This window comes from Urocampus carinirostris, chromosome 9, assembly GCF_059441175.1.
Source record: "Urocampus carinirostris isolate Australia breed hairy pipefish chromosome 9, RoL_Ucar_1.0, whole genome shotgun sequence".
Classification (NCBI taxonomy): Eukaryota; Metazoa; Chordata; class Actinopteri; order Syngnathiformes; family Syngnathidae; genus Urocampus; species Urocampus carinirostris.
Window position 1 is genome coordinate 34,320,454 of NC_142357.1, and position 27,087 is coordinate 34,347,540.

Consider the following 27,087-nt stretch of genomic DNA (forward strand, 5'->3'; position numbering starts at 1 on the left):
ACAAATAATACACAGATATTGTCAACATGAAATATAGGTCATTCAGAAGCTATGGAATAGAAGTGTGTTTTAAGCCTAGATTGAAACTGTTCCACTGAGGTTGCAGTTTGAATCTCAGGGGGCAGAGCATTCCACAACACCAGGGCCTGAAAAGTTCTTCCTTTGCGAAATATTTTTACATATAGCAGTGTTGGACACGTTACTTTAAAAAAGTAATTAGTTACAGTTACTCACTACTTTTTCCAAAAAGTGACTGAGTTAGTAACGGAATTAATCTATCGTAAAGTTACTAGTAACTACTTCCGCTATTTGAAAAAGAAGTTGTATGTCAAAGAATTCGGAATTTTCGGAGTAAATACGGAACACTCCGGTGGCGTCTATGACCGGAGTTTACTTGAAGTGAGGGGAATTTCATCTATTTTTAGAGAACCATTTTTTCCGGCTTAACAGAGCCTTTCGGATCCCAGACAGCTCTTCAGTTTATTCTTGTTGCTTTAATTGCCAATTATTATGTAACATTAAATATGGAATTACTTAAAATGGAGAAAATAAAAATGAAAGAAAAAAACAAAAGAAAAATACAATAACAAATAGAAAAAGAAATAAAAAAAGAAAAAAGTTTACATTTTTATACAAAGACATTAATGCTGAAAAACACCAGAAATGTGGTTAAAGTATTTATACATTTACAAAAATGCTAAAATACAACCTTTTTTATGCTCAACAATACTGAAGGGAACCGGCTCGCTTCGTTCACTTCCAAGAGCTGGCTCATAGAGACGTTTCATTCGCGAATCAGCCCCGAGTCGCCTTTTCTTTCGGCGGAGGTGAATACTATATTTGCAATCGCTTTATAGCCATATAAAAGTTGCTATTTTTAATGGCGACATGATCCTAAATGAGAGGAGGAGAGTGAAAAACTGCGCTGCTGAAAATGTCAGGTGTGCCAAAGGAGACACAACGCCTCTGGCTTTCTGCAGCCAAAGTGACGTACTGCTTTTGACCGATAACGACCTTGTGACGGCGGAAAAAGTAATAAGTGAGATGGCGCCATGAAATCTGGTTGCAACATTAAAATAAATTGATTATAAATTGTTACCGTATTTAATAGCTTTTTATTGTAATTACGTATCAAAATATACCTGAATTCTACCCTTCCATGTATTTCCAGCCTATGAAACGCATCGCATTATAAGGTGGACTTTTAAATTTCTGGCAAATTTTTGTTCCCGGGTGCCCCTTTAAGTCCGAAAAATACGTTACTCAAAAAGTATCTAGCAAAGTTGATTATTGGATCGTCACACACCAAAAGCCCAAATGTCGGACTTGCTGCTGAATCTGCAATAGAGGAGAACTTCCGGAGGTGACCAGCGGACGGGAAATTTGGAACCCGCGGAGCTTGTGTACTCATCGTCCAGGACGTACCTGAAAATGTTGAACACGGTGGTAAATAAAACTTAAAGAGAGGAGTGCTAACATGATTCTACCTTGACAGGCCAAAATCTGCCACTTTGACCGTTCCGTTGCCGTCCACCAAGCAGTTCCTGGCAGCCTGGGAAGGAAATTAATTCATATTGAATTCAATACAGTAGACCCTCAGGATATAGTGACCACATCTTATTTTCAGCCCCTGTTTACAGTATTTTCCCCAATAATGTCAAGACCAGAACGGAGACAGGACCCACTTGCGTTGTATTTCTCACAAGTTTTATTGGAATAAAGAGAAAGGGTTGCGCCCACGATCCGGCGATTGCTGGACGCGGGAAGCAGGTCGCTCTGAACGCGAAAATTGAGCTTCCGTGTTGAGCGATGGCCGTGTCGGGAACGGAAAACGGGTCAGTAACCAGGACAGGAGAACAAAAACGGGGTCGGGGTTGGCAGCGAGTCGTAAGCCAGAAAAGGTGTCGGGGACAAAAAGAGGTTGGAAGCCGGGACGGGAGAGTAGACGTGGTCAGTATCAAAAACAGGTCGAAGCCAGGGGACAAACAGAAGAAAAAAAACAGGTGGGAGTCAGGGTCGAAAAAGGCTTGTTAACTGAGGTTTGCAGTCGGACTGACAACAGGGGACCGATAGGAGTGGGTTTGAATAGGGACAGAGAGCCAATCAGACTCCAAGGCAGTTGGCGCCAAAGGAGCGGGCACTGGTGCATCACATCGGTAATCATGACAAATACATGACATCTACAACTAATTATTTTGCATGTCCAAAAACATGTCAATTTCTAACTTTGGGATGTTTGTGCATATTAAGAGTTACAACTCCTAGATGCTAGTCTGTATTGGTCCACGTCACACGAAATTCTGGTCTTCTATTAGTTTGCGTCGCAGCATCATAAAAATGAAATGGAAGAAAATTGTGTACATTTTAAATTCAAACGCATCAATCTGGTGCATTTTTTGAGCAAGATTAGGAAGCTAGATCTATGACGAACGTGTGCCCTTGTAAACTATTTAACCATAAATACACTAGTTATGGGAGGGAAAGCATAATGAACAAGACAGGAGTTTAATGCCAAAAGAAATCTTCTCGTCATCTAATTAGACTAAAAATAACCTGTTATGTTCCAATACCGATGTTGTACCATTTAGAGTAAACAGGCTGTCACCCATATGAGTTTTATGTTTAATCAAATGAAAGATTCATATCTGTAATTTGGTAGATTACAGTAATAAATATCAGTAGCGCTGCTTTTGTGATTGCTATGATAGGATGCCGGTTCTTCTTTGACGGTTGACAGGAGGTTATTGTAACGCACAACTTATGAGCTCCAGTTTGAGTCTGTGCCCACCAAAGCATTCTGCTCTGAGCAAATTTCTTTAATCACTTTCTATAGCAGAGCCACATTTTTATGCTCTGTTGAAAACGCCGGCAGTGCTGGGCAGGTTTACTGCGCGGAACGCTTGCCGCTAATCTTTTTTTTCTGGTTGCAGAGAGTTGAAAAATGTTCAACTCGGGGAAAATGCGACAGTCATCAATGTGACATTTTACCCAGCCGTCTAATCACAGTGCAGGCGGCACAAACACTGCAACGTCTAAGTCAGTGAGAGTGATTTTTTTTTTTTTTTTGGTTTGAACAAATTTATTGACACTAATAACAGAAAACAATCATGACAATCTCAACAGCAATTAAGCACATTCACAATATTATATTTCAATATGACGTTTAACAGCAAACACAAGGTGAGGTTTGAACAACCATTCTCGAAAATCTTAATAGCAATCAAGCATTTTCTTTGGCACGGGGGACGGGTTGGCTGACCAAATCCATACCATAGCGTTTGTGATCATTTATATCAGGGGTGTCAAACTCATTTTAACTCGGGGGCCACACGATAGAACAAACATTCTGTTTGGGGCCGGACTAGTAGATTAAAGAGAAAGAAACAGAGATAAAGAAATAAGAGAAAAAGGGAGGGAAAAGGAGAGAGGGCGGGACAAAGAAAGAAAAAGAGAGAGGGGGAGAGAGCGTGAGAAACAAAAGATAAAAAGTCGTGAGAGAGGGGGAAAAAAGGGAGAGGAAGAAAGAATCCAAAGAGAAATGGAAAGACAGAAGGAGAGAAAGAGAAAAGAGAGGAAAAAGGAAAAAAGGAAGTTAGAGCAAAAGAGGTTAAAAGTCACAGAGAAAGAAAGAGCAACAAAGGAAGAGAAAAAGAGAGACACAGAGAGTGACAGAGTGGGAGAAAAGGGGTGGAAAAGAAAGAAAGAGAGAGAGAGAGAGAGAGAGAGAGAGAGAGAGAAATAAATACAAGTACAGTGTCTTTGTGAGAGGAACCTGGCTTTGGCAACATCAAGTTGACATATTTCAACCTGCAGCTTGTTTTTCTCTTGCGCTTCTCCGAGTGCTGCCTAACGGGCCGGATTCAATCCCTTGGCGGGCCTGATCTGGCCCGCGGGCCGCCTGTTTGACACCTGTGATTTACATGATTAAAAATGTAAAAGTTATTTCGACTAAACATACATCGATATATGTATATGTATGAATATGATTATGGAAAATAAAATGATAAAAAATATGATAATAGTCAAGTCATGTTTATTCGTATAGCCCTTAATCACAAGGGCTGCAACGACCACAGACTATTTAAACCAAGTTAAAAAGAACAGATCCATCTCACTTGAGTTTAACAACTCCATGCTAACAGCTACACGCTAACAACTTGATGCTAATGGTTACATTAACCTCTGCCAAAACCCGGCCCCAACTCTCACAATTGCCGGGGGAATTGTAATGATTAAAAAAATATTTTTTTGTTTTTAATAAAACAAGTTTATGAGACTCTGGCGGGACCAATTAAACCTTGGCGTCCTGCTAAAATCTTCCTCTGGGAAACACTGGGAACCATCGGTCTTCATTCCTCACTATAGGTCCATTTTACTTATGATCCCCACCTCAGAAAGGATTAATATCGCATCCCGTGGGTCTCCTTATTTTTAGCCTCAAGCTAGCCTGTGCTGTCTTACCAGGTCCCTGTGGATGTATTGCTTAGACTCCAAGTACGCCATCCCTTCCGAGACGTCTTTGCACATTTCCAAGAGCTGCACTGAGGTGGGATGCTTCTGCAGGCCCTCCTTGAGGTAGGTGAGCAGGCAACCGTTGGACAGAAACTCGGTGACAATGTAGATGCTGCTCTGCTTGGTGCACACGCCGTACAGTTGCACCAGGTTCTTGTGGTGGAGCATCCTAGTATGGAATAATGGATCAATTCTGAAAAATAGCTCAACAGTGATGGTTTATTGTGTCACGGGGCTCAAAGAGCTGCTCCGACCACAGATTATTGCAAACTACAGACTATTATTACACCATCCCCTGATCTAAAACCAACATGAGGGCAAGAAAAAACTCAAAAACCACAACATGAGGAAAATAAAGAAGTTAAGATAAAAGACTATCGGGATATACAGGCAAAAAATAGTTTATAGTTTAGAAGACACTCAAAATAAGGAGAGTATCAATGAATTTTCAATGGATTCGTTATTTTCAGTGTTGGGAAATCGAACTTATTACTTTTTTCGCCATTACAACACCGTTACCATTACTGAAGGTCAAAAGCAGTTCGGTACATTGCATTAAGCGGTTTTCTGCTCTTCTCTGACTTCGTTACGTCACATCTTTTGGGATCATGTAACTATTCAAAATAGCAACTATAATATATCTAGATAGTGATTACGAATACAGTATTTACTTCTCGAGAAAGGCGAATTGGGGAATGCTGCAACCGATTCATGTCGTTCGCGAACGAAATGACTATATGAGCCGGCACTTGGAAGTGGAAGCCGGCTACCCACCAAATCGAGAGCCAGTTCCCTCCGAGACGCTATTTTTCTCTCGTGATTGGTTAAAATGCTTTTTCAGGTATTCTGTGCTGTTGACTTTAAATTTTTAAAAAATTATTTCGTATTTGATTTTTTTCTCTAACATTTAAGTGTTAATTTTGCCTCATTTTCCCCCCTTTTTTAAGTGATTTATAATAATACATAATAAATGGTAATATGTGGATTAGACAACCAAAAGAGCCATTTGGGAGCCGAAAGAGCCCCCACTTTTTAGTAAGGCCATCGGAGAACGCAGATATTCTAAAAAGAGTCGGAATTCCCAGCTTAACAAAAGACCATTGGAGCTAGATTGTATCTATTTAACTCACTTTGTATTGTTTACTGCTAATTGTTATTTCTATTGTTTGCTGTTGCACGTAGAGTGTAGGATAAATCTGTTGCTGGTGAGAGGCAATAAATATTATAAGGTTCTATAACACAACTACCCGTCTCTTCTTCTCTATTCACCCGACTCAAATACCACTCAGAAAATTTCGAATTTCTTTTTAAAGTAACTGAAATAGTTACTTTTAAATACAATGGGTGTTTTTAACACCAAGTGGTCATGTTGGTGATTATGGTCATGTATGTCATCTCAGTTTATTGTCGGAAATCGTATTAAACCTCTCTGGTCAAATTTAATATTTTTTTAACTTTGTCAAATGCAAGAAACATTTGAACATAACTAGTTTTCCTAACGTTTTACAAAGTTTTTCAACTTTTTATGATTTAAAGGTTTCTTCATTTTCCTCATGTTGAGGTTTTGAGTTCTTCCCTGCTCTCATGTAGGTTTTAGATCACGGAATAGTGTATTAATAGTGTGTAGTTTGCAATAATCTGTGGTCTGTGCAGCCCTTTGAGCCCGTGACTTGTGGTTAGGGGTTACCAATTAAACATGACTTGACTTGACTTTCCCTGGTAAGTAATTACTTTACCACAGAGTAACTTGTTTACTAACTCAGTTACTTTTTGGAAAAAGTATAGTGAGTATTATTGCGTTAGTAATTTGGAGGAACTTTTTAAAGAAAAAATTAAAGTAAAAAAATGAATACATGATAAACAATAAATGTAAGAAACTAATATATATTTTAAAAAATATATATATCCCTTCTCAAGGTTTCTTCATTTTCCTCGTGTTAAGGTTTTTGAGTTTTTCTTTGCCCTCATGTAGGATTTAGATCAGGGGATGCTGTATTAATAGTCTGTAGTTTGCAATAGTCTGTGGTCTGTGCAGCCATTTGAGACTCTCTGTGATTAAGGGCGTCACAAATAAACATGACTTGACTTTCCCTGGTAACTAATCACATTACTATTGAGTAACTTGGTTACTAACTCAGTTACTTTTTGGAAAAAGTATAGTGAGTAACTATAACCAATTACTCTTTTAAAGTAACATGCCCGAAACCTGTTATTTTAGAAATGTATATCAAATTGGTAGCCTTTTGTGCGAATCAATTTTAAAAACGTATCTCCCAAGTTCAAAAAAGGCGGTGAACCCTGTCATGGAGAGTTCAAGTGTGATCGAGAATGCGCTTACATCATGACTTTAGCTTCCTCAATGAAGTCGTCCTCGGACATGGCCCCGGCTTTAATCATTTTGATTGCAACGTCGTGTTGGCCTTTCCATTTTCCGTACTGCACCACGCCAAACTGACCCGTGCCCAGAACACGGATGAAAGTCAGGCAAGAGGGGTCGATCTCCCACATGCCTGCAGGACAAAAATCAAGATTTGTCTGTTTTGAATTCATCTCATCTCATCTCATCTCTTTGGCTGCACCGCTTATCCTCAGTAGGGTCGCGGGGGTGCTTGAGCAATCATGGGGCAGTGGGCAGGAGACACCCTGAACTGGTTGCCAGCCAATCGCAGCGCACATAGAGACAGACAACTCGCTCGCTCATTCACACCTAGGGACAATTTGGACCGGCCAATCGTTTTTATTGTCATTGATATCAACATTAGGAAATGTTGTATGCATCAAGATTAGCCATAGCACTTCAGGGTAAACGTTTAATAAAGACTCTAAAGAAAGAAAAAAATGAGGCTGTCAGGATAAATAGGCAAAGTATTACAACATAGTGCTTGGAGACTGGACACAATTTATAATTACAGTGCAATGAAAAAATAGCGCAATGAAAAGCAGCGCTATAACATATAGCAGCAACAAAAATTCCCAAATAAGATATGTTTTCACACTTTTGCGCTCCTGTTTAGGGTGGTGATGGCCCTGAGGAAGAAACTGTCAGTGAGGTAGTAGCCAGGGTAAGAGTCCTTTATAATGTGCTCCAGAATAGGCAGAAAGCAGCTCATGATCTTCTGGGCTGTGATGATTACTGTCTGTACAGCATACAACACTGTGACACCATATGCCAGAATGCTCTTTTATGAGCATGATTTTACTGTAAGAAATGCCCCATTGGCTGATAGATAGAAGCAAATACTATTATTCTTTTTATTTTACTGTATTTGTATATTCTTTTCAAGAAAATCAAGTAAAATATTCGATTTTATTTCAATATATCTATGGTTAAAAAATGTAAAAACATTTTTTTGTTTAGACAATAAAACATTTATTTTAGGAAATGTTTTTCGTTTTTTTTTTACCAAAAATAAGAATAATATATTTGAAAATTATTCACAAAGAGGAGGATGAGGAATGAGTAATGATTATTTTTCTCTTTTTTTCTAGTATTTTGACATTTATGAAGCAAAATAACAAAAATAATGTTCAAAATGAGAAAAATTGTCTGACACGGCCAATAATATTTTTTTATTTTAAGAACTTTTTTTTACCAAAATAAGAGGAAAATAAACAAACAATGAGAAAAGATTGTTTTTTTTCATATGAATACTCAAAACAAAATACATTTAAATGTTTGAACTGATTAATTGGAATTCAAAACAACTTGACATTAATGAGCTCTAATGATTGTCTTATTAATAATTAATTCATAACAATAATGAATGCATAACTGTTATGAAAATTAATTATTGTGAAAATTAGGATTTACGGTAATACTAGCACATGTGTATCGGGCATAAATTCTTTTTTTGTTCACTCGTTTTTATTTATTCAGAAAATAATTCAGTCCATGGGGCGGCACAGCAGCTGAGTGTTTAGCGCATCCGCAGCACAGTTCTGAGGTCATTGGATCGAACCCTCCTGTGTGTAGTTTGCATGTTCTCCCCGTGCTTGCGTAGGTTTCCTCTGGGCACTCCGGTTTCCTCCCACATTCCAAAAACATGCATGTCAGGTTAATTGGCTGGTCCAAATTGTTGGATGTGCTCCAGAACCCCCCGCGTCCCTACTGCGGATAAGCGGTGCAGATAATGTACATTATTTTTAATGGGAAAAATGAACAAATCGGTTTTCGAACAGGGTTCTGGAACGGATTATGGTCGAGAACCGGGGTTCCACTGTACAATAATTCGAACACTAAGCCGTTTCTGCTTACCATAGCCAAGTCCCACCGTAGACGGAGGTCGGGCCCGGTCGGACACAATATGCTTTAGCCTGCTAAACATACCTTTAGTGGACAGACAATGACAGTGTTACTCAAGTTCAAACTTGCACACATCCTGCTTGTAAGAGTCAAACTAATTTCATTTCCGCATGTCTTGACAACCCATTTGGAGGCTCGATCGTGTGAAATAAACCTGCAGCATTGTGCTGATGGTAGTTGATGAGCTCCGCGATGGTGTTGAAGTGATGCTTCTCGGCCAAGTAGAACTGCCCCTGCGGCGTGGTGCAGATGTTGTAATGTTTGCAGCTGCCGCCGGCCTCGCTGCAGACGGAAAGGAGGAAATGGAACATGAGATTCGTGAGGTTATGCCAATTGTCTCTGAGTTAGAGAGATAAGTCAAGTCAAGTCCCATTTATTTGTATAGCCCTTAACCACAAAAGGTATTCAAGGGCTTCACATGCAGTGTGCAACTCACCCGCCTCCTTTGGTGAACAGAGACACGGTGTACTTTCCGGGTTTACTAGAATCTCGCACCACAAAGCCGCCATCTTTGTTCTGTTGGTTGAAAAGGTCAATTTCGAGCGTGTGTTTGTCGCTGATGACATGTCAGATAAGGGAGCATTACCTCATTGTTTCACATTGAAAAACAAATACAAATACTTTTGGGCTCATTTTAAGTTTTCATTTTTTTAAATTACTAGAATTAAGGTATATAAAAAATATCTTCTTAATATGAGAAAAAATCACAGGAAATTGTAGATTTTTTAAATGTATTTTAATAATTATTTTTATTATTCACATCTAGGGTAACTTAACTACCTGTAAAATATGGTGTGGACATTCAAAGTCATTCTGGTCTAGTCAAGTCAAGTCATGTTTATTTGTATAGCCCCTGAATCACAAGAAGTCTCAAAGGGCCGCACAGACCAGACTAAATGCTGAGTCAGCCTTTTTGGAATTTTTCACAACTAGGGTAACTTTGGACAATTGAGTTGGACTACTGAGATAGATGGCAACAATTTCAAGCGTTTACGAGCACGTCTCTCTCTCTCTCTCTCTCTCTCTCTCTCTCTCTCTCTCTCTCTCTCTCTCTCTCTCTCTCTCTCTCTCTCTCTCTCTCTCTCTCTTCCTCCCACATTCCAAAGACATGCATTTCAGGTGGATTGGCCGGTCCAAATTGTCCCTAGGTGAATGAGCGAGCGAGTTGTCTGTCCCTGTGTGCCCTGTTATTGGCTGGCAACCAGTTCAGGGTGTCCCCTGCCTACTGCCCGATGATTTCTGGGATAGGCTCCAGCACCCCCACGACCCTACTGAGGATAAGCGGTGCAGCTAATGAGATGAGATGAGATAAAAATATCTTCTTAATATGAGAAAAATTCACAGGAAATTGTAGATTTTTTAAATGTATTTTAATCATTATTTTCATTTCCTTATCTTGTAAAAATAATGTTAAAACAAAAAAAAACATAATTGATATTATTTTCCCTATCCATATCAGGTCATGTTGCTCAATTTGAGGATTATTGGTATCCTACTCAATAAAAAATACAAATTATTGTCATGGTTACTGATGTGACTCAGCTGTGCCTGCTCATTTGGCGCCACCTGCCACGGGTTCTGATTGGCTCCCTGTCACTATTTGAACCTAGTCCTGTCTGTCCCCTGTTGTCAGTCCGTCTGCGAACCTCAGTGAATATTAGGCAAGCCTTTTTCGACCCTGACTCCCACCTGTACCGTTTTTGCTCCTGTCTGTCTCCGGCTACGACCCGTTTTGATCCTGACCACGTCTGCTCTCCCGTCCCGGCTTACGACCTCTTTTTGTCCCTGACTACGTCTACTCTCCCGTTTTGGCTTACGACTCGTTTCCGACCCCGACCACGCCTTGCTCTCCCAGTCCCGGCTACCGGCCCGTTTTTCAGTCCCTGACCCTGCCATCGCTCGCTATGGAAGATCCACTTCCGTGTTTGGATCACAATCCGAGTACGAGAGCGACTTGCTTCCCGCGCCTAGCGAACTCCGGATCCTGGGCGCAGCCCTTCCTCTTTCCTTTAATAAAACTTGTGAGAAACGTAACGCAATTGGGTCCTGTTTCCGTTCTCGTCCTGACAATCATAATTATGATTCTCACTGTTGATATTATTATTGCCAATGAAAGAGCAGATAGCAGATCATTATTCTGTTATTTGATTTCATCATTTTATTATCGCTGTAAAAACAACCTTAAAATAAAATAATTCACATTATTGATATTATTTTATTAAAAAGCTGTCTGGCTTCTGCCATACCCCATAATTTAGCTCAATTTAAGCAGTATTTGAATTTTACTGACCAAGAAAAATAAGAATACATAAAAATTATAGTAGTTTTTTAAAATAATATATATTATTTTTCAAGTTTTATTGGAAAACGATTAAAACATTTTGTCACACGTAGTTTTAAAAACTAAAAGTCAAGAGAAGTCATGTTTATTTGTATAGCCCTTAATCACAAAGAGTCTCAAAGGGCTCCACAGGCCACAGATTATTATGACACCACCCCCTGATCTAAAACCTACATGAGGGCAAGGAAAAAAATCAAAAACCAAGATGAAATGCATAAAATTAGTTTTATTTTACAATTTATTTTCTCCCTTTTTTCCAATATTTAATTTTGCAGTGTCGTAATCTAAGGAATTACAGAAAGTGGATTTACGGTAGTTAAAATTACATATGATATATGCCATAGTGAGGATAAACTGGGCAGAAAATGGATGGATGGATGGATATAATATATGCTGTCAGTAGATTACCACCGGGATCCCTGTTTATTATTAAAAGTCCCTCGAATGTCACACTGAATAACTTTAAACAAAATTGATTATCATTTTATGATTATCACTACAATTCAAATCAATAAACTAAATGTTTAAAAACCTTTTAATGGGACTCACCTCAGCCTTCAGTAACTTTTCTGCCTGGCTGCGATTTGTATTCTTACAATACCACCTTAAAAAGAAAAAAGCGAAAACCTGAAGTTGTTTACCATTTTAGGGAACATTCTCTTTTTGACGAAGCATGCACAATAAATGATAAACACAGAGGAAGCGTCTTCATGTTTGATACTCACTCATATCTTTCTAAGCCGTGTCCGGCCTTCACCACGTAGTTACTGGGTATGTAACCTTCCTTCCTATAAAATCAAGCCAACGTGGTTTAATAACATAGCCTTTTACTCAGGGATGTCAAACTCAGTTTGGATCTGGGGCCGGAATCCGAACTTTTTGTTTTGAGGCGGGCCGGAACAGTTGAATAATATTAACTCCAATTGTTTTGCTTGTTTTTGTCACGGTTGCCATTGCGCCCAATTGGCCCCGCCCGTGTGGCGCCAGCCGCAGCTCGTTGACGGATTGGCTTTCCGTCTATTTAAGCTCAGTGCTCTCACTCATCCTTTGTCAGTCCGTCAATGAACCTGTGCCCCGCAAGACATGGGTTTTGACTCAGTCCTGTTTCCTGTTTGTATTTCCTGTCCGGTATGGTTTCCGTCTAGTTTGTCTTGTTTAATTTCGATACCCTGTTTTGATATCAATCCTGTCTGTCCCGTTATTTAATATCGGTTTCCAATTTCGGTCCCGTCTAGTTTGTCCTGTTTAATTTCGATATCCTGTTTTGATATCGATCCTGTCTCTCATGTCCTGTCCGGTATTGACCCCATCTGTCCGTTATCTGCTCGGGCAATTGGTATCAATCTCGTCGGCGTCTGGCTTCCTATCATTCCACGCCAGACTGCTGCCTAACGTGCATGACTCCCCATTTCTCGTAAAATAAAAGGCTTGTGTGAGAAACGTCACGCATTTGGGTCCTATTATTGACAGTTATTCAGTATTATGTATTTACCAGGATTCAGTATCAGTATTTATCATGCGGCCTACAATAATAAACTATTCCAAACATATTACACTCACGGAGGAAAAAGTATCTGTTTTACACATTTGTTCACAAACAATGGGAAAGCTGATTTTCATATTCCGTATTGAACGTGTTAACTGGGTTATTTTAACAGGTAAGTAAATTCAGTTTTACACCTGGACCAACTCACCACGCCATATAAACTCAACACTGTCCTCTAGCGGCTGGAGAGATCATTTTTGTCATGATGACTGATTTAGATCACCTGTGCCCGCTCATTTGGCGCCAGCCGCTGCTGGCTACCTGATTGGTTCCCTGTCCTTTTTAACCCCAGTCCTTTCACTCGCCTGTTGTCAGTCCGTCAGCAAACCTCTGTTTCTACAAGGCAAGCATTTTGACTCTGATTACCGTCGGTCCCACATTTTGCACCCGTTTTTCCACTGCCGTTCCTGATCTCCCCGTTTGTCACCGGCTTCTACCTGTTTTTTGACCCCGACCACGTTTGCTCTCCCGTCCCAGCTTACGACTCGTTTTTGATCCCGATCATGCATTTGCTCTCCTGTCTTGGCTATCGACCTGTTCTTTCCGTCCTTGACACCGCCATCTCCCACTCCGGTAAATCCACTTCCATATTCGGATCACGATCCGATTGTGTGAGCGGCTTGCTTCCCGCGTCCAGCGAGCACCGGATCGCGGGCCCTGCCTTTGCTCTTTCTATCAATAAACTTGTGGTTAACGCTACGCATTTGGGTCCTGATTCCGTTCTGGTCGTGACAATTTTGTTTGCTTTTTTTTTTTTTTTAAATCATAATTTCTGTTAGAAATGACCTAGAGATTTGCTTCTTTTTTTGACATACTCGTAAATCATCCGTGTGTTTGACATGCCTGCTCTGACTTGAGGATCCGGTCTCACCCACCCGTATTTGTCTCTGGCTCTCCACCAATTAGGGTCCGACATGTCCAGGATGATGTATTCCTCGTCCTTCTTCAGCTCCAGATCGTGAGACAGTGCGGCTGGGTGGTTATACTGCGCTATGACGCTCATTCCCGTTTTTGGCTCGCCGGTCTCAGGAAGCTGCGGAGGTAAACGTCGGACTGGCTTGTCCTTAAAAACAAAGACGGGTCGGAAAGATTATTGTTCCAATTAGCAAGATTTGATAAATGATATTTAAAACCTGAAACGAATCTTAAACAGGGATCACCAGCGTGGTACCAAGGAGAACAGCGAGTAGTCCGTGGACCGGTTCTCAAAATAGCTCACCAGTGATGAGTCATTGTGATTTTCTAGTTAATTTGATTTCTACCTGACTTGTTGTTCTAATGGTTGACTTAACTTCTAATGATTACGATATAGAAATAATGTAAGTTATGATTTCAGAATTGTATATCAAAATGGTAGCCCCTTTGCACCAATCTGTAACAAAAAATAGCTATCAGCTTTAAAAAGGTTGGTGACCCATGGTTCAGTGGTTGACTGAGCCTATTTTAACCCTACCCTAGATAATTACAATAATAACATCGTAATAATGCTATGAAAACATAGTTCTTTTTTTAAGAGATGCATATCAAACTGGTGGCCTTTTGTGCCAATCTTATCGTATTTCCAGGACTATAAGGCACACCTAATATATTCCTCTGTTTTATGTACAAGGCGCACCAGACTATAGGGCTCATGAAATTAAAACTACAGTAAGTGCAAAGGTTACTTTAAAAAAACATTTAAAAATATATATATTTCACAGAACATAGAATACAAATAAATCTGGTTTCACATCTAAATTAACTTGACTAATTTATAACTGGTTACTGTATGTAGTAGCCTTTCATTGTTATATGCATTTCTGTTTTTATTAATCCTATTTCCTATGTATAGGGTGTACAGGTTTATTTATGAGGCACACTTTCAAATTTTTGGCAAATTATGGAGGCCTTTTAACAGTTAAGTAAATGCAGTTTTACACCTGGACCAACTCACCACGCCATATGAACTCAACATTGTTCTCTAGCGGCTGGAGAGATAATTTTTGTCATGATGACTGATTTGGATCACCCGTGCCCGCTGCGGTCTACCTGATTGGTTCCCTGTCCTTTTTAAGCCCAGTCCTTTGTCAGTCCGCCAGCGAACCTCTCTTTCTACAAGGCAAGCATTTTGACTCTGACTCCCGTCGGTCACGCTGTTTGCACCCGTTTTTCCACCCGTTTTTCCACCCGTCCGTTCCTGATCTCCCCTTTTTTCTCCGGCTTCGACCTGTTTTTGACCCCGACCACACTTTCAAATTTTTGGCAAATTTTGGAGGCCTTAAAGTCAGAAAAGTACAGTAGCCCTCGGTTTCAAAAAGGTTGGTGACCCCTGATCTAGCATTCACCCCCAAAAACTAAACTAGAGGTTATGAATAGTTCGCATCTTAGAACAACTATACACGAATCGCGCTGAAGTTCATTCAATTTTCCCCCAAAATATCTATTAATAATCCAGGAAAAAAACAAATTATGTTTGGGTTTTTACAGGGAAATAGGGCGGCATTAACTCAGGAAGTAGAGCGCCCGTCTTGGGATCAAGAGGTCGCAGGTTCGATTCCCGGTTCCTCCGTGTTATATGTCGAAGGGTCCTTGGGCAAGACACTAAATCCCTAATGCCCCCGATAGCAGGTAGATGCCTTGCATGGCTGAAGCTGCTATTGGTTAGTTAGTGTGTAAAAGGAAAAGTGTGAAGCACATTGTAAAGCCCTTTGGGAGGTCTTCATTGACTTGAAAAGCGCTATATAAATGCAGACCATTTACATTTAGTCAGTCTTGTGTTTTTCCCCAGAAACAGAAAAGGCCCTGTTTTGTCATATTACCTCATCTTCAGTAAAAAAGGAAGTAGTTTGCTTCGCAAGATCTAGTTTACCTTTGTGTAGTCTTGCATCAGCTTTAGTGGACTAGGATGCAGCATGTTAACGTACAGAGATGGGTGAAACAAAAACTAAAGCATACGTTGTTTATTTCTTCAATCTGTAAGATAAATCAAATGAAAATTGTGCCTATTTTAAGAGCAATATTTCCTATCTTTACATCAATTTGAACTTGTTTTTGTTGTAAAATAAGAGCAACAGCACTAAAATAGAAGCATGATTTTATACAATAACAGATCGTTTTGCATAGTTTTCAAATCTAAGTTGAAAACGGTTCTTGGAATGAGAAGGTATATGCCGTACTAACTGCTAAAACAGGTCATTTTGCTCATTTCAATGATGATTTTACAAAAAAACAAGTTAAGATAAAATTTCTTGTTGTAACCCAGCCTTTTAGCTTAGCGGTTAGCAAACAAAGAATGCACGTCACGGTTCAATAAGTATGTTGTTGGTTCTTACTTTATCTTGGATTATGTCCACTTTTTTTTAAATTGATTTGTGTGTTTTTTACCTTTCTTGCTAATTGTAGATGATTAAATAGTATGCATTTTTTAAAATCTAAGCTCTTGAATCTCAAGCAAACAAATCCTTGTATACCCTTAATTCCACATATTTTTGTGTCCCTTATGAAGAAAATAAACATAACAGCTAATTTGATCAAACAAATATCACCGTAACTCATGACAAATTAAAAGCTTAGTTTAGTGAGTCACTTTTACTTTTACAGTTTTTAAGCAGAATGAATAAAAACGTGCGTACCTCACATGGAGTCGGGGGCAAAGGTTTGCGTGATCCCCTACGAACCATGAAGCCTATGAAGGAAAAATTGAACATTTCGATTAACTGGAGTGAAAATACAAACACGAGAATATTTAATACAGTAAGCGAAATTATAGTTTGATTATAGTTTGAATGTGCCTTTGTATGATATTTTCCTCAACAGTGGCTTAACGAAACCAAAGATTATATCCAAGTGCTGTTTGTAATAATAATAATAATAATTTCCTTTGTATTGTCATTCTTTGTAACAATGTACACAGAACGAAATGTCGATACACCTGACCCGTTGTAGCGAGTCGATGCAGCCGCAGCTAACAGAGGGCGCCGCCATTATACCAATTAGGTATGTCTCGGCCGAGGCGCGAACCAGCGACCTCCCAGTCTCAAAGCGGGCACACTACCATCTAGGCTACTGAGCTGGTATGTATTCTTGCAACAATTCTATCCTCTTGGGGCCTGCTAACCATTAATCAAGATGGCCTTCGTTTTTAGTGCCGCGAGGGCCGCTCGAGAGCTTGTCTCCCCACATTCCAAGCCCTCTCATGAGCTTGACTCCCTCCAATTACAGAGACGCATTGTGTTACAAAGTTTCACTATCCTTATTGCTCATTCATTATACTCACACGCCATCTAGCAAACATTATACACTGCATTTAATGTGATTTCTGTCTAAACCACTCTAATTCGTTTCCTGTGTTCATATAATCTCGGCTAAACCAATCAGATGTGTTGTTTTCCAAAAAATGAGCCTCTAGCCATGGGAGGAGGGTGTTTTCCTTCCTGATCTGAACCTGGAAGCACGCGCCTCTGATGGAAAGGCTATAAAAAACCTAAATATCCAACTCAGAGTGTGTTCATTTTTTCATCCTAATACAATCTTGAGTTTTAACCTTGACAAATACGAAAATAAATGCAATGTTAAGGAAAATTATTAATTTGAGATCTGAGGTAGGATTCCAATTTATAGCCTGATTTGGCGTGAATATCTGACCCTGTCAGACACAAAATATTGATTATGAGGTCCAGGTTCAACAAGGGCTTGGGAGGCTTTTAGTAATCTTGTATTTATATAAAATACATAATAAAACAATGTATGAATACTAAACTTATGAATACTTGTTATAAAATAAATAATTTGGATAAAGGCACTGTATGTTTTTTGCACAAATTAAATATAAAATTTCTGGTTTATTGGTCTCGCTTACCTTGTGATTTAAATGTCTTTATTTGAAAATACTAGTGGGGTTTTTTTTTACAGAGGAAAGGGAATTTTATGTCCTGATAGTCTCAGTATTTAGTTTCAGTATCCATGGGTACGTTTTACATGGACGCAATATTTCAATTGGAAAAAGAATATTGTCAGCATTCCGATCATGTAAAGCCAATAAACCCACAAAGTAATGCATAAGGTCAGACTATGAGTTTTTTTATTGCAATATTTGTGTTAGTCCTATCATTTTCCGATTGCTCGTGCACTTGTACGCATTCGATGTGGACACGCGCAGTTTTTATGCAGCAAAGCACTGTGGGACTTGTAGTACATAGACTAATAATACACACAAACTCCAGCTTACTCTCGAGTAACCCTTATGTATTGGTTATTTTCTCCAGGACATTTCCATTTTATTTTCCACTCTTCACTGTGGGAATTTCACAGTTGTATCGATTCATATATAGTGTAAGTCTATGCTTTAGGCTAGCCATATGCAAGCACTTCTTGTAAACACTCGGAACGCAGCAATGGAGCCCACTTTTGAGCAAGAAGGATACAAGTACAGGTGTTGTTTTAGTTGATTATGTTAGTGACATGAATGAAATCATCCTTTATTAACTGTCAAAAATTAAATGCGGTAATGACACTTATTTGTGTAATGATGTCGCTCTAGCTTCACTCTTGTAATCGGAATACTCGCAATTGCCAAGTATGCAGGATTTTTTGCAGTTTACATGTAAATGTAGTCACTGACCACTCAAGATTCAGGTATTGGTATCAGTCTGAAAAAATGTGATATCAAATATCCCCACTTATTATAATATTTTTCTTTTGCACTGATTCAGGTAAAATACTTTTAACAATAAGAACGTGGCTTGCCTCATCCTTACCATTCCTGCTATGCAGAACTTTACACCCCAGAGCCTGTTTGGCGTCCTGCTGGCAGCACAGCCACATGCCATCAATCCAGAAGCACGGGTGGTACTTTTGCATGAGGTCTTTGTTGCTCTGCACCACTAAACACACACAGAGCATTTGCATAAAGTCCCACTTCCTGAAGATAAGGGCAACAAAAGAGCTTGCTTGCTGACATTCTTTCAGCTTCTTTATCCACTGGGCCCGAACTTGCTCCGTCTTTGCGAAGATGTAGAGCGGCCCCTCGTCGTAAACCACCTTAAAAACGAGAAGACAGATGGAATCGTCGTTATTTTCATTGGTAACAATATAGTATGTATTGTTCACAAGGTAAGAAGAGATATTCCAGGATAAACATGTGACAAAATACTAGAAATAGGCCTGCAATGTCTTCTAAACTAGGAAGAGAACAGCCGGTGATTTTCTGGCCTTTGTTGATGACGCTCTCTAAGTTTCTCCTGTCTGCTGCCATGCTCCCAGAATACCACAACGTGATGCTGTATGCTGAAACGCTTCCTGTGAGGTGAGGCTGTAGTACAGAGGTAACCATCTTTTCAGAAACCAGGCCAGTTTTGGTAAAGTGAAAATGTGTGAGGGCCGACTATTCAGCCTGGTGTTCTTTGAACAGTATTTAATAAATCCACCCTCTTTGAAAGGTTTGCAGTGCTTGGCAATCAGCGTTGCGGTGTCATAGCTTGCCTTTGTAGCATTTTCATTTGACCCGCATGGTCTCGTGAAAAAGCGCTGCAGTGCTATTAAAACAGCTAGCAGTTGCTTCACCTTTTCACAGTGTTCGTTTCCAGTTCGCTTTTTGTAGTCAGCATGTTTTGTCTGGCAGTCCCCCTTTGATATACAGTTTTATAACAAATTTGGCACTTGCAATTGTTTTGGATTTCGGTGGAAAAATACTTAAATTTCCACCCGCACAGGGTGGCCCTCACAGTCAATTTAACTTTTTTTTTAAATTACAGTCGCCATGTCAGAAATAGGGTGGGCTAAAATTCTCACAGAAAGCCAAGGGCAATAAAAATACGAGTGTTTTTTTTTATATAGAGGAAAGGGAATTTTATGTCCTGATAGTATAAGTATTTAGTATCAGTATCCATGGGTACGTTTACAATACTTCTATTGGAAAAAGAATATTATCAGCATTCCGATCATGTTAAGCCATATAAACCGGCGTCGTAGCCTGCCTTTGTAGCATTTTCATTTGACCCGCATGGTCTCGTGAAAAAGCGCTGCAGTGCTGTTAAAACAGCTTGCAGTTGCTTCACCTTTTCACAGTGTTGGTTTCCAGTTCGCTTTTTGTAGTCAGCATGTTTTGGCTGGCAGTCCCCCTTTGATATACAGTTTTATAACAAATTTGGCACTTGCAATTGTTTTGAATTTCCGTGACAAAATACGTAAATTTCCATTAGCAAGCGGTGGCCCTCACTGTCAATTTACCTTTTTTTTCCTAAATTACAGTCGCCATGTCAGGGATGCGGTGGGCTAAAATTCTCACAGAAAGCCAAGGGCAATGTGGCCAAAGGACTACTGCCATCATCTGGTAAAACGGTAGATGTTTTTGGTATAAATTGATCTTATACTGTAGTCAACATTGATAGCAGGCCACATATTATTAACATTATGACAGACGCCGCGGGCCAGTGAAAATTTGATCACGTAACTGAGCCGGACTTTGGACATGCCTGCTGTTGTAGTTTCACAGAAGGGATGGGAGCCAGCTAGAGATTAGAAATGTTGTACAGTATACCATGTCATTTCCCTGTCTGTCAGGTTCATGATGACATCAGTTCTGGTTTAAAAGTTAAACTGGAAAGATCTATATCTCCAGAATGGAAAGTTGAAGAAAGATGTGGATAGCACTAGTGTGTTTTAAGTGGTTGATTGAGGGGGGATGAGTAGCTCCCCTCAGTTTTATGTTATAGGGTTCCATAGTTTTCGGGGGAGTTAGGTTTAGGGGTAGGGATTAGAATGCCACAATCCTTCTCTCTCCTATCTCCTATCCCATTTGACCTTACCCTATTTGGTCATTTAATTGCAGGTTCAATTTCCCCCGTCACTTGTCTTGACTTTCCCCCTATCACAACCCTCCCTCATCACTATTTAAACAGTCCGTCTTCTTGGCTCCTTGCTAGTTTGTTGACGTTCATGTCACGTCCCGAGCACTCTTGTCTCAGGAGCTTATTATTCCAGTGCAACAAACCCCTGTCTGCCCTCCCTGATCACGAGTACCAACTGATGAATTCATGAATTGACCCCTCGCCTACTGTGATTTTTGCCTCGTTACCTGACTTATTGTCTACTGAACCCTGCCCAAATAAAATGGGTTAGTGTTATCTGGTTCATTTCTTAAGGTCAGTGGTTAGCGTTATCTGACCCGTTTCTTCCACTTCACTATTAGTAATTGGAAGGGAGTGGGTAAGTGTCACCATGGCGATTATGTTTTGAATCTGCAAAATCAAAAACCTCTACCTGGAATGGATGCATTCGCTCTTGCGGGCCGTTGGGATCCGTCTGCACGGTTTCTACACACTTGATTTTCTCCACATCCAACGAGCCCTTCAGGCCTTTTCGCTTCTACGTAAAAGAACACAGAAAAGTTTCCATTTCATGAAATTGGGTCGCTTCTCTTCAATATGTATTTGACAATTTTATGGATAGGTTGTAATAATTCTGTGCTTTTTGTCCTCTTACAGAAAACAGATGACTGAGTTAACATTTGGGAATTTGTAGTATTTTTATCTATATTATCTATTATTCTACAAATGCTTTAAGTGGGATAAATAATTATTTTTTAAAAAGCATTTTTTAAAATACATACACTAACAATCTCCCTCTAAAACTAGTTTAACAAAGTACTTTTGTAAAAACAGAACAACAATGACATATTTTTGAATATATGAAATGAATAAACATCTTCTACAAAGAAATTCAACCTAGGTAAATGTTTAAAGTTAAAAAAAAATAACAGGGATATTGTCAAAAACCAGAACAGGATCAGGACCCAAACACGTGACGTTACTCACACAAGCCTTTTATTTTACAAGAAATGGGGAGTCATGTACGTTAGGCCGCAGTCTGGCGGGAAATGATAGGAAGCCAGAGGCCAACGAGATCGATACGAATTGCCTGAGTTGATATCGAACAGATGGGGTCGATACCAGACAGGACGAGACAGACAGGATAGATAATCAAACAGGATATCAAAAATAAACAGGACAAAAATAGACAGAAACTGAGCTACTGGGGCGGCAGTAGCTCAGGAGGTAGAGCGATCGTTTTAGGATTAAGGGATCCCAGTTCGAATCCCGGCTTGTCTGTGTTACATGTCGAAGTGTCCTTGGGTAAGACATTGAACCCCCAATTGCCCCCAATAAGCAGGTTAGCGCTTTATATGGCTGCACAGATCACGGCCGCTATTGGGAAATGTGAAGCACAATGTAAAGCGCTTTGGGAAGTCATTGACTTGAAAAGCGCTATATAAATGCAGATCATATCATTACATTTCAAAACAGGAAACCGAAATTAAACTGGACAAAATAAACGAGAACAATACCAGACAAGAAATACCAACAGGAACAGGACCGAGTCGAAACCCACCTCTTGCGGGGCAGAAGTTTGTTGACGGACTGACAAACAAAAAATGAGAGCACTGAGCTTAAATAGACAGAAAGTCAATCTGTCAATGAGCCGCAGCTGGTGCCACACAGGCGGGGCCAATTGAGCGCCATGGCAACTGTGACAGATATTTTTTGAAATATAAAAAAAAAGAAAACTCCCAGTTAAACAATTCCAACCAAAGTATTTTTTTAAATGAAAATATAGCTGTGAAACATTTTGGAATTTAAAAAAACTCACTTTAAAAAGATTTCTGACCAAAGTAACTTTTTAAGTAAAAAAGATAAATAACAAGGAAATATTTTTGAAGGTAATAAAAAAAACTCCCTTTAAAAACAATTGCAACCTGAGTACAAGGTATTGGTATACCTGCCGTCTTGAGGTATGGGTACTCGCTGATACCAGTATTGAACGCCTTCTAGTTCCCATTTAACTATCAGAAATGAAAAGAATAGTACATTTGACCTAAATAAAATAGAATAACACTGTATAGCATAATATTACGGTTAAAATATTTGAATGGGATTTAAATATATATTTCTTAAAAAGTGTTTGTTTTTTTGCACAGGGAAGGCAGTTTTATGTATTAATGGTATTGGTATTCAGGACTACCTCAATAAATGTTTTCTGTATTTGTATTGGTATTCAAAAACTGGTTTCAACATCCCTCTGTCACGGTTACTCATTGCCCCCGCTTGGCCCCACTCTTTAGGCGCCAGGTGCGGCACGTTGCCTAATTGGCTTCCCTCCTATTTCACCTCAGTGCTCTCACCCACCCCTTGTCAGTCCGTCAACGAACCTCTGAACCCGCAAGACGTGTGTTTTGACTCTGTCCGGTATCCTGTCCGGTATCGATCCCGTCTATCTCGTCCTGTTTGATATCTGACTCCAGTCCCCAGTGTCTGGTATTGATCCCGTCTGTCTCGTCCTGTCTAATATCAGACTCCAGTCTCCAGTATCGGGTATTGATCCCGTCTATCTCGTCCTGTTTGATATCTGACTCCAGTCTCCAGTGTCTGGTATCGATCCTGTCTGTCTCGTCTTGTCTGATATCTGATTCCAGTCTCCAGCATCTGGTATCTCCAATGTCTGTCCCGTCCTGTCCGGTATCGTTCCCGTCTGTCCGGTATCTGCTCGTGTATCTGGTATCGATCCTGGCTGTCCCGTCCTGTCCGGTATCGACCCTGTCTGTCCGGTATCTGCTCATGTATCTGGTATCAATCCCGTCGGCCTCTGGCTTCCTGTTTTTCCACGCCGGACTTCTGTCTTACTTCTTCCGCCCAGCGATCGCCGAATCACTGGCGTTTGTGTTCACATGCATGACTGCCCCATTCCCGTAAAATAAAGCTTGTGTGAAAACGTTACGCATCTGGGTCCTCCTCCTGTCCTGGTTCTGACACCTTCGTTGCATTCAAACCAAACTCACGTTTCCTATTTGTAACTGAAAAACCCAACATAAGAACTATTTTTCCTCAAGTATTTGGATGTAAGGCTGGAAGGTCCCTACTCACCCCTTTATCGGCGTCATAATCATAATAGGAGAGTTTTTCCCGTGTGAGGACGAACCATCTCTCTTTGTAGTTCAACGGTGATGTTTTCCTCCTCTGCTGGGAGCGCTTGATGAAAAGATCTTCCAAGATGCTTTCACTCATGCTTCACGTCGCGGTTAAACTGCAACCAATATTCAGACGCGTGTCAGTTGCTATGCAGGTGTTACTTCCCTTGGGGTGATATTTGCAGTTGGCGTTGTGTTTGTGTTAATGGTGTATATAGCCACTCTATTTTTGTAGTCAATCCTATTTTCTCACATTTTTTCAGACACATGATGAAGTTGCAAGTTGCTATGCTGTTTCTATGTCCCTCACTGTGATTTTGTTTGAACCGCTCCCAGTTTGTCTATTCACTTTCATTTTGTTATTGTTATTCAGTTTGCTTGATTCATAAGTGAAAGTGTTGTCAGTTGCTATGTTGTTTATGTGTCCCCAGCAATAATGATAATAATGTTGCTATGTAGTTGCTATGTCCCTCATGATGGTGACGTATGAGCCAGTCCAGACTTATAACATTGGTAAAATGGCGGCGCCCTCTGTTGGCTGCGGCTGCATCGGCTCGCTACAACGGGTCAGGTGTATCGACATTTCGTTCTGTGTACATTGTTACAAAGAATGACAATACAAAGGAAATTATTATTAAATTATTATTATTTTGTAGTATAACTTTTGTTGGTATGCAGTTGTTTTATTTGTTGTGACGAAAAGGTTGTCAGTTGCTACGCATGTGCTAGTTCCCTTGTGGTGATATTTGCAGTTGTTATGACCTTTTGTGTTAACAGTATAGCTGCTCTTGATTTGTCTCTAGGGATTCTTATTTTCAGTCACTTGATGCCACAAGATGATGAACTTGTCAATTGATGTGCAGTTTCTATGTGCTTTACCACAGAGTTTATTCATTTTTAATGTGTTAGGGTAGTTGTATTTTTCATCTCATCTCATCAGCTGCACTGCTTATCCTCAGTAGGGTCGCGGGGGTGCTGGAGCCCATCCCAGCAATCCACGGGCAGTGGGCAGGGGACACCCTGAACTGGTTGCCAGCATATCGCAGGGCATAGTTGTATTTTTGTGAAGGTGTTTTCAGTTGCTATGTCATTGATATATCCCCAGCAGTAATGATAATGTTGCTATGCAGTTGCGGTGTCCCTTATGATGATGACATATTAGCCAGTCCTATTTTGTAGTATCACTTTTGTTGGTATGCAGTTGCTTTATTTGTCGTGACCAAGAGGTTGTCAGTTGTTATGCATGTGCTAGTTCCCTTGTGATGATATTTGCAGTTTTTATGACCTCTGTGTTAACAGTATGAATAGTTTCTCTTTATTTGCCTCTGGTGATTATTATTTTGTAGTTGCTCTTCAGTCACTTGATGCCACAAGATGATGAACTTGTCAATTGCTGTGCAGTTTCTATGTGCTTTACCACAGAGTTTATTCATTTTTAATGTGTTAAGGTAGTTGTATTTTTGTGAGGGTCTTTTCAGTTGCTATGTCATTGATATATCCCCAGCAGTAATGATAATGTTGCTATACAGTTGCGGTGTCCCTTATGATGATGACATATTAGACAGTCCTATTTTGTATGATCACTTTTGCTGCTATGCAGTTGCTTTGTCTAGATCTAGATCCTTGGTGATAATGTTTGCAGTTGTTGTGTCCCATGTGTCAATGATGTATTATCTGCTCGTAATTGGTCCCATCCTTTATTTTGTAGTTGCCCTTCAGTCCTTTTCTGTTGCATGATGAACAAGTAGTCAGTTTCTATGCAGTTTCCATGTCCGTTTCTGGGGGTTCTGTGTTCAAAACGTCCAGTTCGTCTACTGACTTTTATTGTGTTCTTTTAATGCAGTTCCTGTGTTCTTTGTGATGGTGCTGTCAGTTGCTATGCAATTTGTATATCCTTTGTGGAGATTCTGGATTAACTGTTTTTCTATTTACTTTTGGGATTTTAATGCAGTTTTCAAACAAATACTAATAATAAATAATACTACAAATAGCTTTTTCGGAGAACTTATTGCAGCAAAAAAGTACAAGCGAATATTGATATGACCAATGTTGTTTGACAGGAAACTTTCTTTTTCAGTTTTTCCTGAGCTGCAGATAAGTATGTGGTAAGCAACTTCTTGTAGGTGAATGAGTGACAATGTCAAAAATTGTCAGTAAAAGGGCAAAACTGGCTCATTTTAAACTATTGTAAGGATTTGACTTCATATAACAATTATATTCATTTAGGATGACCAATTTGTTACGTATTTTGATGATGATTATAATAATTGAAGCATGGTGATATTAAAAGAGGCATGTTACCTACCCGGGCATCGGAAGACCAACTGGCAGAGTTGAGGTCCAAAATTGCTGGCATGAAGTTTTGCCCTTTCACAGAAAATGAAGTGTGTCGCATGTGATGTGATAAGGGAACCAAAAAAAAAACGCTTTACAGAGGAACTCACACTTCCCTATTCCTCCTCTCTCTCTTTCTCTCTTGCTGCTTATTTTCATTTGGTTAACTAATAACAAGTGGGTTGAATATTAACACTTCTTCATATTACTGTATGGTTAACACCTAAAAGTGTGTTTGAATTGTTTATCTAAATTGATTCTAGAAATATACCAGAAACAATTATATTTAGGAATTAAAAAACGTTTTGTGTCACTTTACCATACCTTGTCATGATTACCGGTGTGAATCACCTATGCCGGCTCATTTGGCGCCAACTGCCTCGGACTCTGATTGGCTCCATGTCCCTATTTAAACCCACTCCTGTCTGTCGCCGCTTGTACGTCCGTCTGCGAACCTCTGTTTTTCAAGGCAAGCCTTTTTACGACCCCTGACTCCCGCCTGTCCCGTTTTTGCTCCCGTTTGTCTCCGGCTACGACCCGTTTCTGACCCCGACCACGTCTACTCTCCCGTCCCAGCTTACGACCCGTTTCTGACCCCGACCATGTTTTTGCTCTCCTGTCCCGGTTATCGAACTGTTTTTTCATCCTTGACACCGCCATCGCTCCATTCGGAAGATCCACATCCGTGTTCGGATCACAAACTGAGTACAAGAGTGACTTGCTTCCCGCGCCTAGCGAACGCCGGATTGTGGGTGCAGCCCTTCTTCTTTCCTTTTTTAAAACTTGAGAGAAACAAAACACAATTGCGTCCTGTTTCCGTTTTGGTCCTGACAGATAATGTATGGATCGATGGATAGATTCTCACCGCTGTTGAACTGAAGCTTAAAGGACAGTAATTGCAACTCGCAGATAACATAAGATATATTTCTTCTGTGAGTTAAATGTGTTTTATCTGCTTTGCCATTCTCATAAAACACTATGTGGCTGTATTGCTTTCGTCCTATGTCACAGAAGGGAAATGTTCCGATAAATTGTTTTGAAAGAAGCCATTTTCTGAACAGTTTGTGTTCAAAAATTAAAAGCTGAAGACATACATGAGAATCTGAAACACA

At 39.9% G+C, this 27,087-nt stretch overlaps 1 protein-coding gene and 1 long non-coding RNA gene across 2 annotated transcripts in view; one reads left to right on the forward strand and one right to left on the reverse strand.

Moving 5' to 3' along the window:
* The window catches only part of LOC148360137 (uncharacterized), a 7,118-nt gene extending 2,543 nt beyond the window's left edge, over positions 1-4,575 (forward strand). Inside the window, exon 3 of the long non-coding RNA XR_015851288.1 lies at positions 4,465-4,575. This is a non-coding gene — a long non-coding RNA (uncharacterized LOC148360137). The remainder of the gene's footprint in view (positions 1-4,464) is intronic.
* Positions 1-26,092, reverse strand: part of btk (Bruton tyrosine kinase) — a 27,009-nt gene extending 917 nt beyond the window's left edge. The window contains exons 1-16 of the mRNA XM_088343583.1: positions 25,947-26,092; positions 23,598-23,757; positions 20,941-21,045; positions 18,639-18,720; positions 18,438-18,563; positions 16,314-16,366; positions 13,578-13,765; positions 11,882-11,944; positions 11,706-11,760; positions 9,252-9,331; positions 8,970-9,097; positions 8,768-8,839; positions 6,851-7,022; positions 4,462-4,681; positions 1,488-1,552; positions 1,307-1,425 (exon numbers count right to left, since the gene is read on the reverse strand). Of these exons, the coding sequence (XP_088199709.1) occupies positions 1,307-1,425; positions 1,488-1,552; positions 4,462-4,681; positions 6,851-7,022; positions 8,768-8,839; positions 8,970-9,097; positions 9,252-9,331; positions 11,706-11,760; positions 11,882-11,944; positions 13,578-13,765; positions 16,314-16,366; positions 18,438-18,563; positions 18,639-18,720; positions 20,941-21,045; positions 23,598-23,738 (1,669 nt within the window). The 5' untranslated portion in view covers positions 23,739-23,757; positions 25,947-26,092. The remainder of the gene's footprint in view (positions 1-1,306; positions 1,426-1,487; positions 1,553-4,461; positions 4,682-6,850; positions 7,023-8,767; positions 8,840-8,969; positions 9,098-9,251; positions 9,332-11,705; positions 11,761-11,881; positions 11,945-13,577; positions 13,766-16,313; positions 16,367-18,437; positions 18,564-18,638; positions 18,721-20,940; positions 21,046-23,597; positions 23,758-25,946) is intronic.
* Positions 26,093-27,087: the final 995 nt, after the last annotated feature.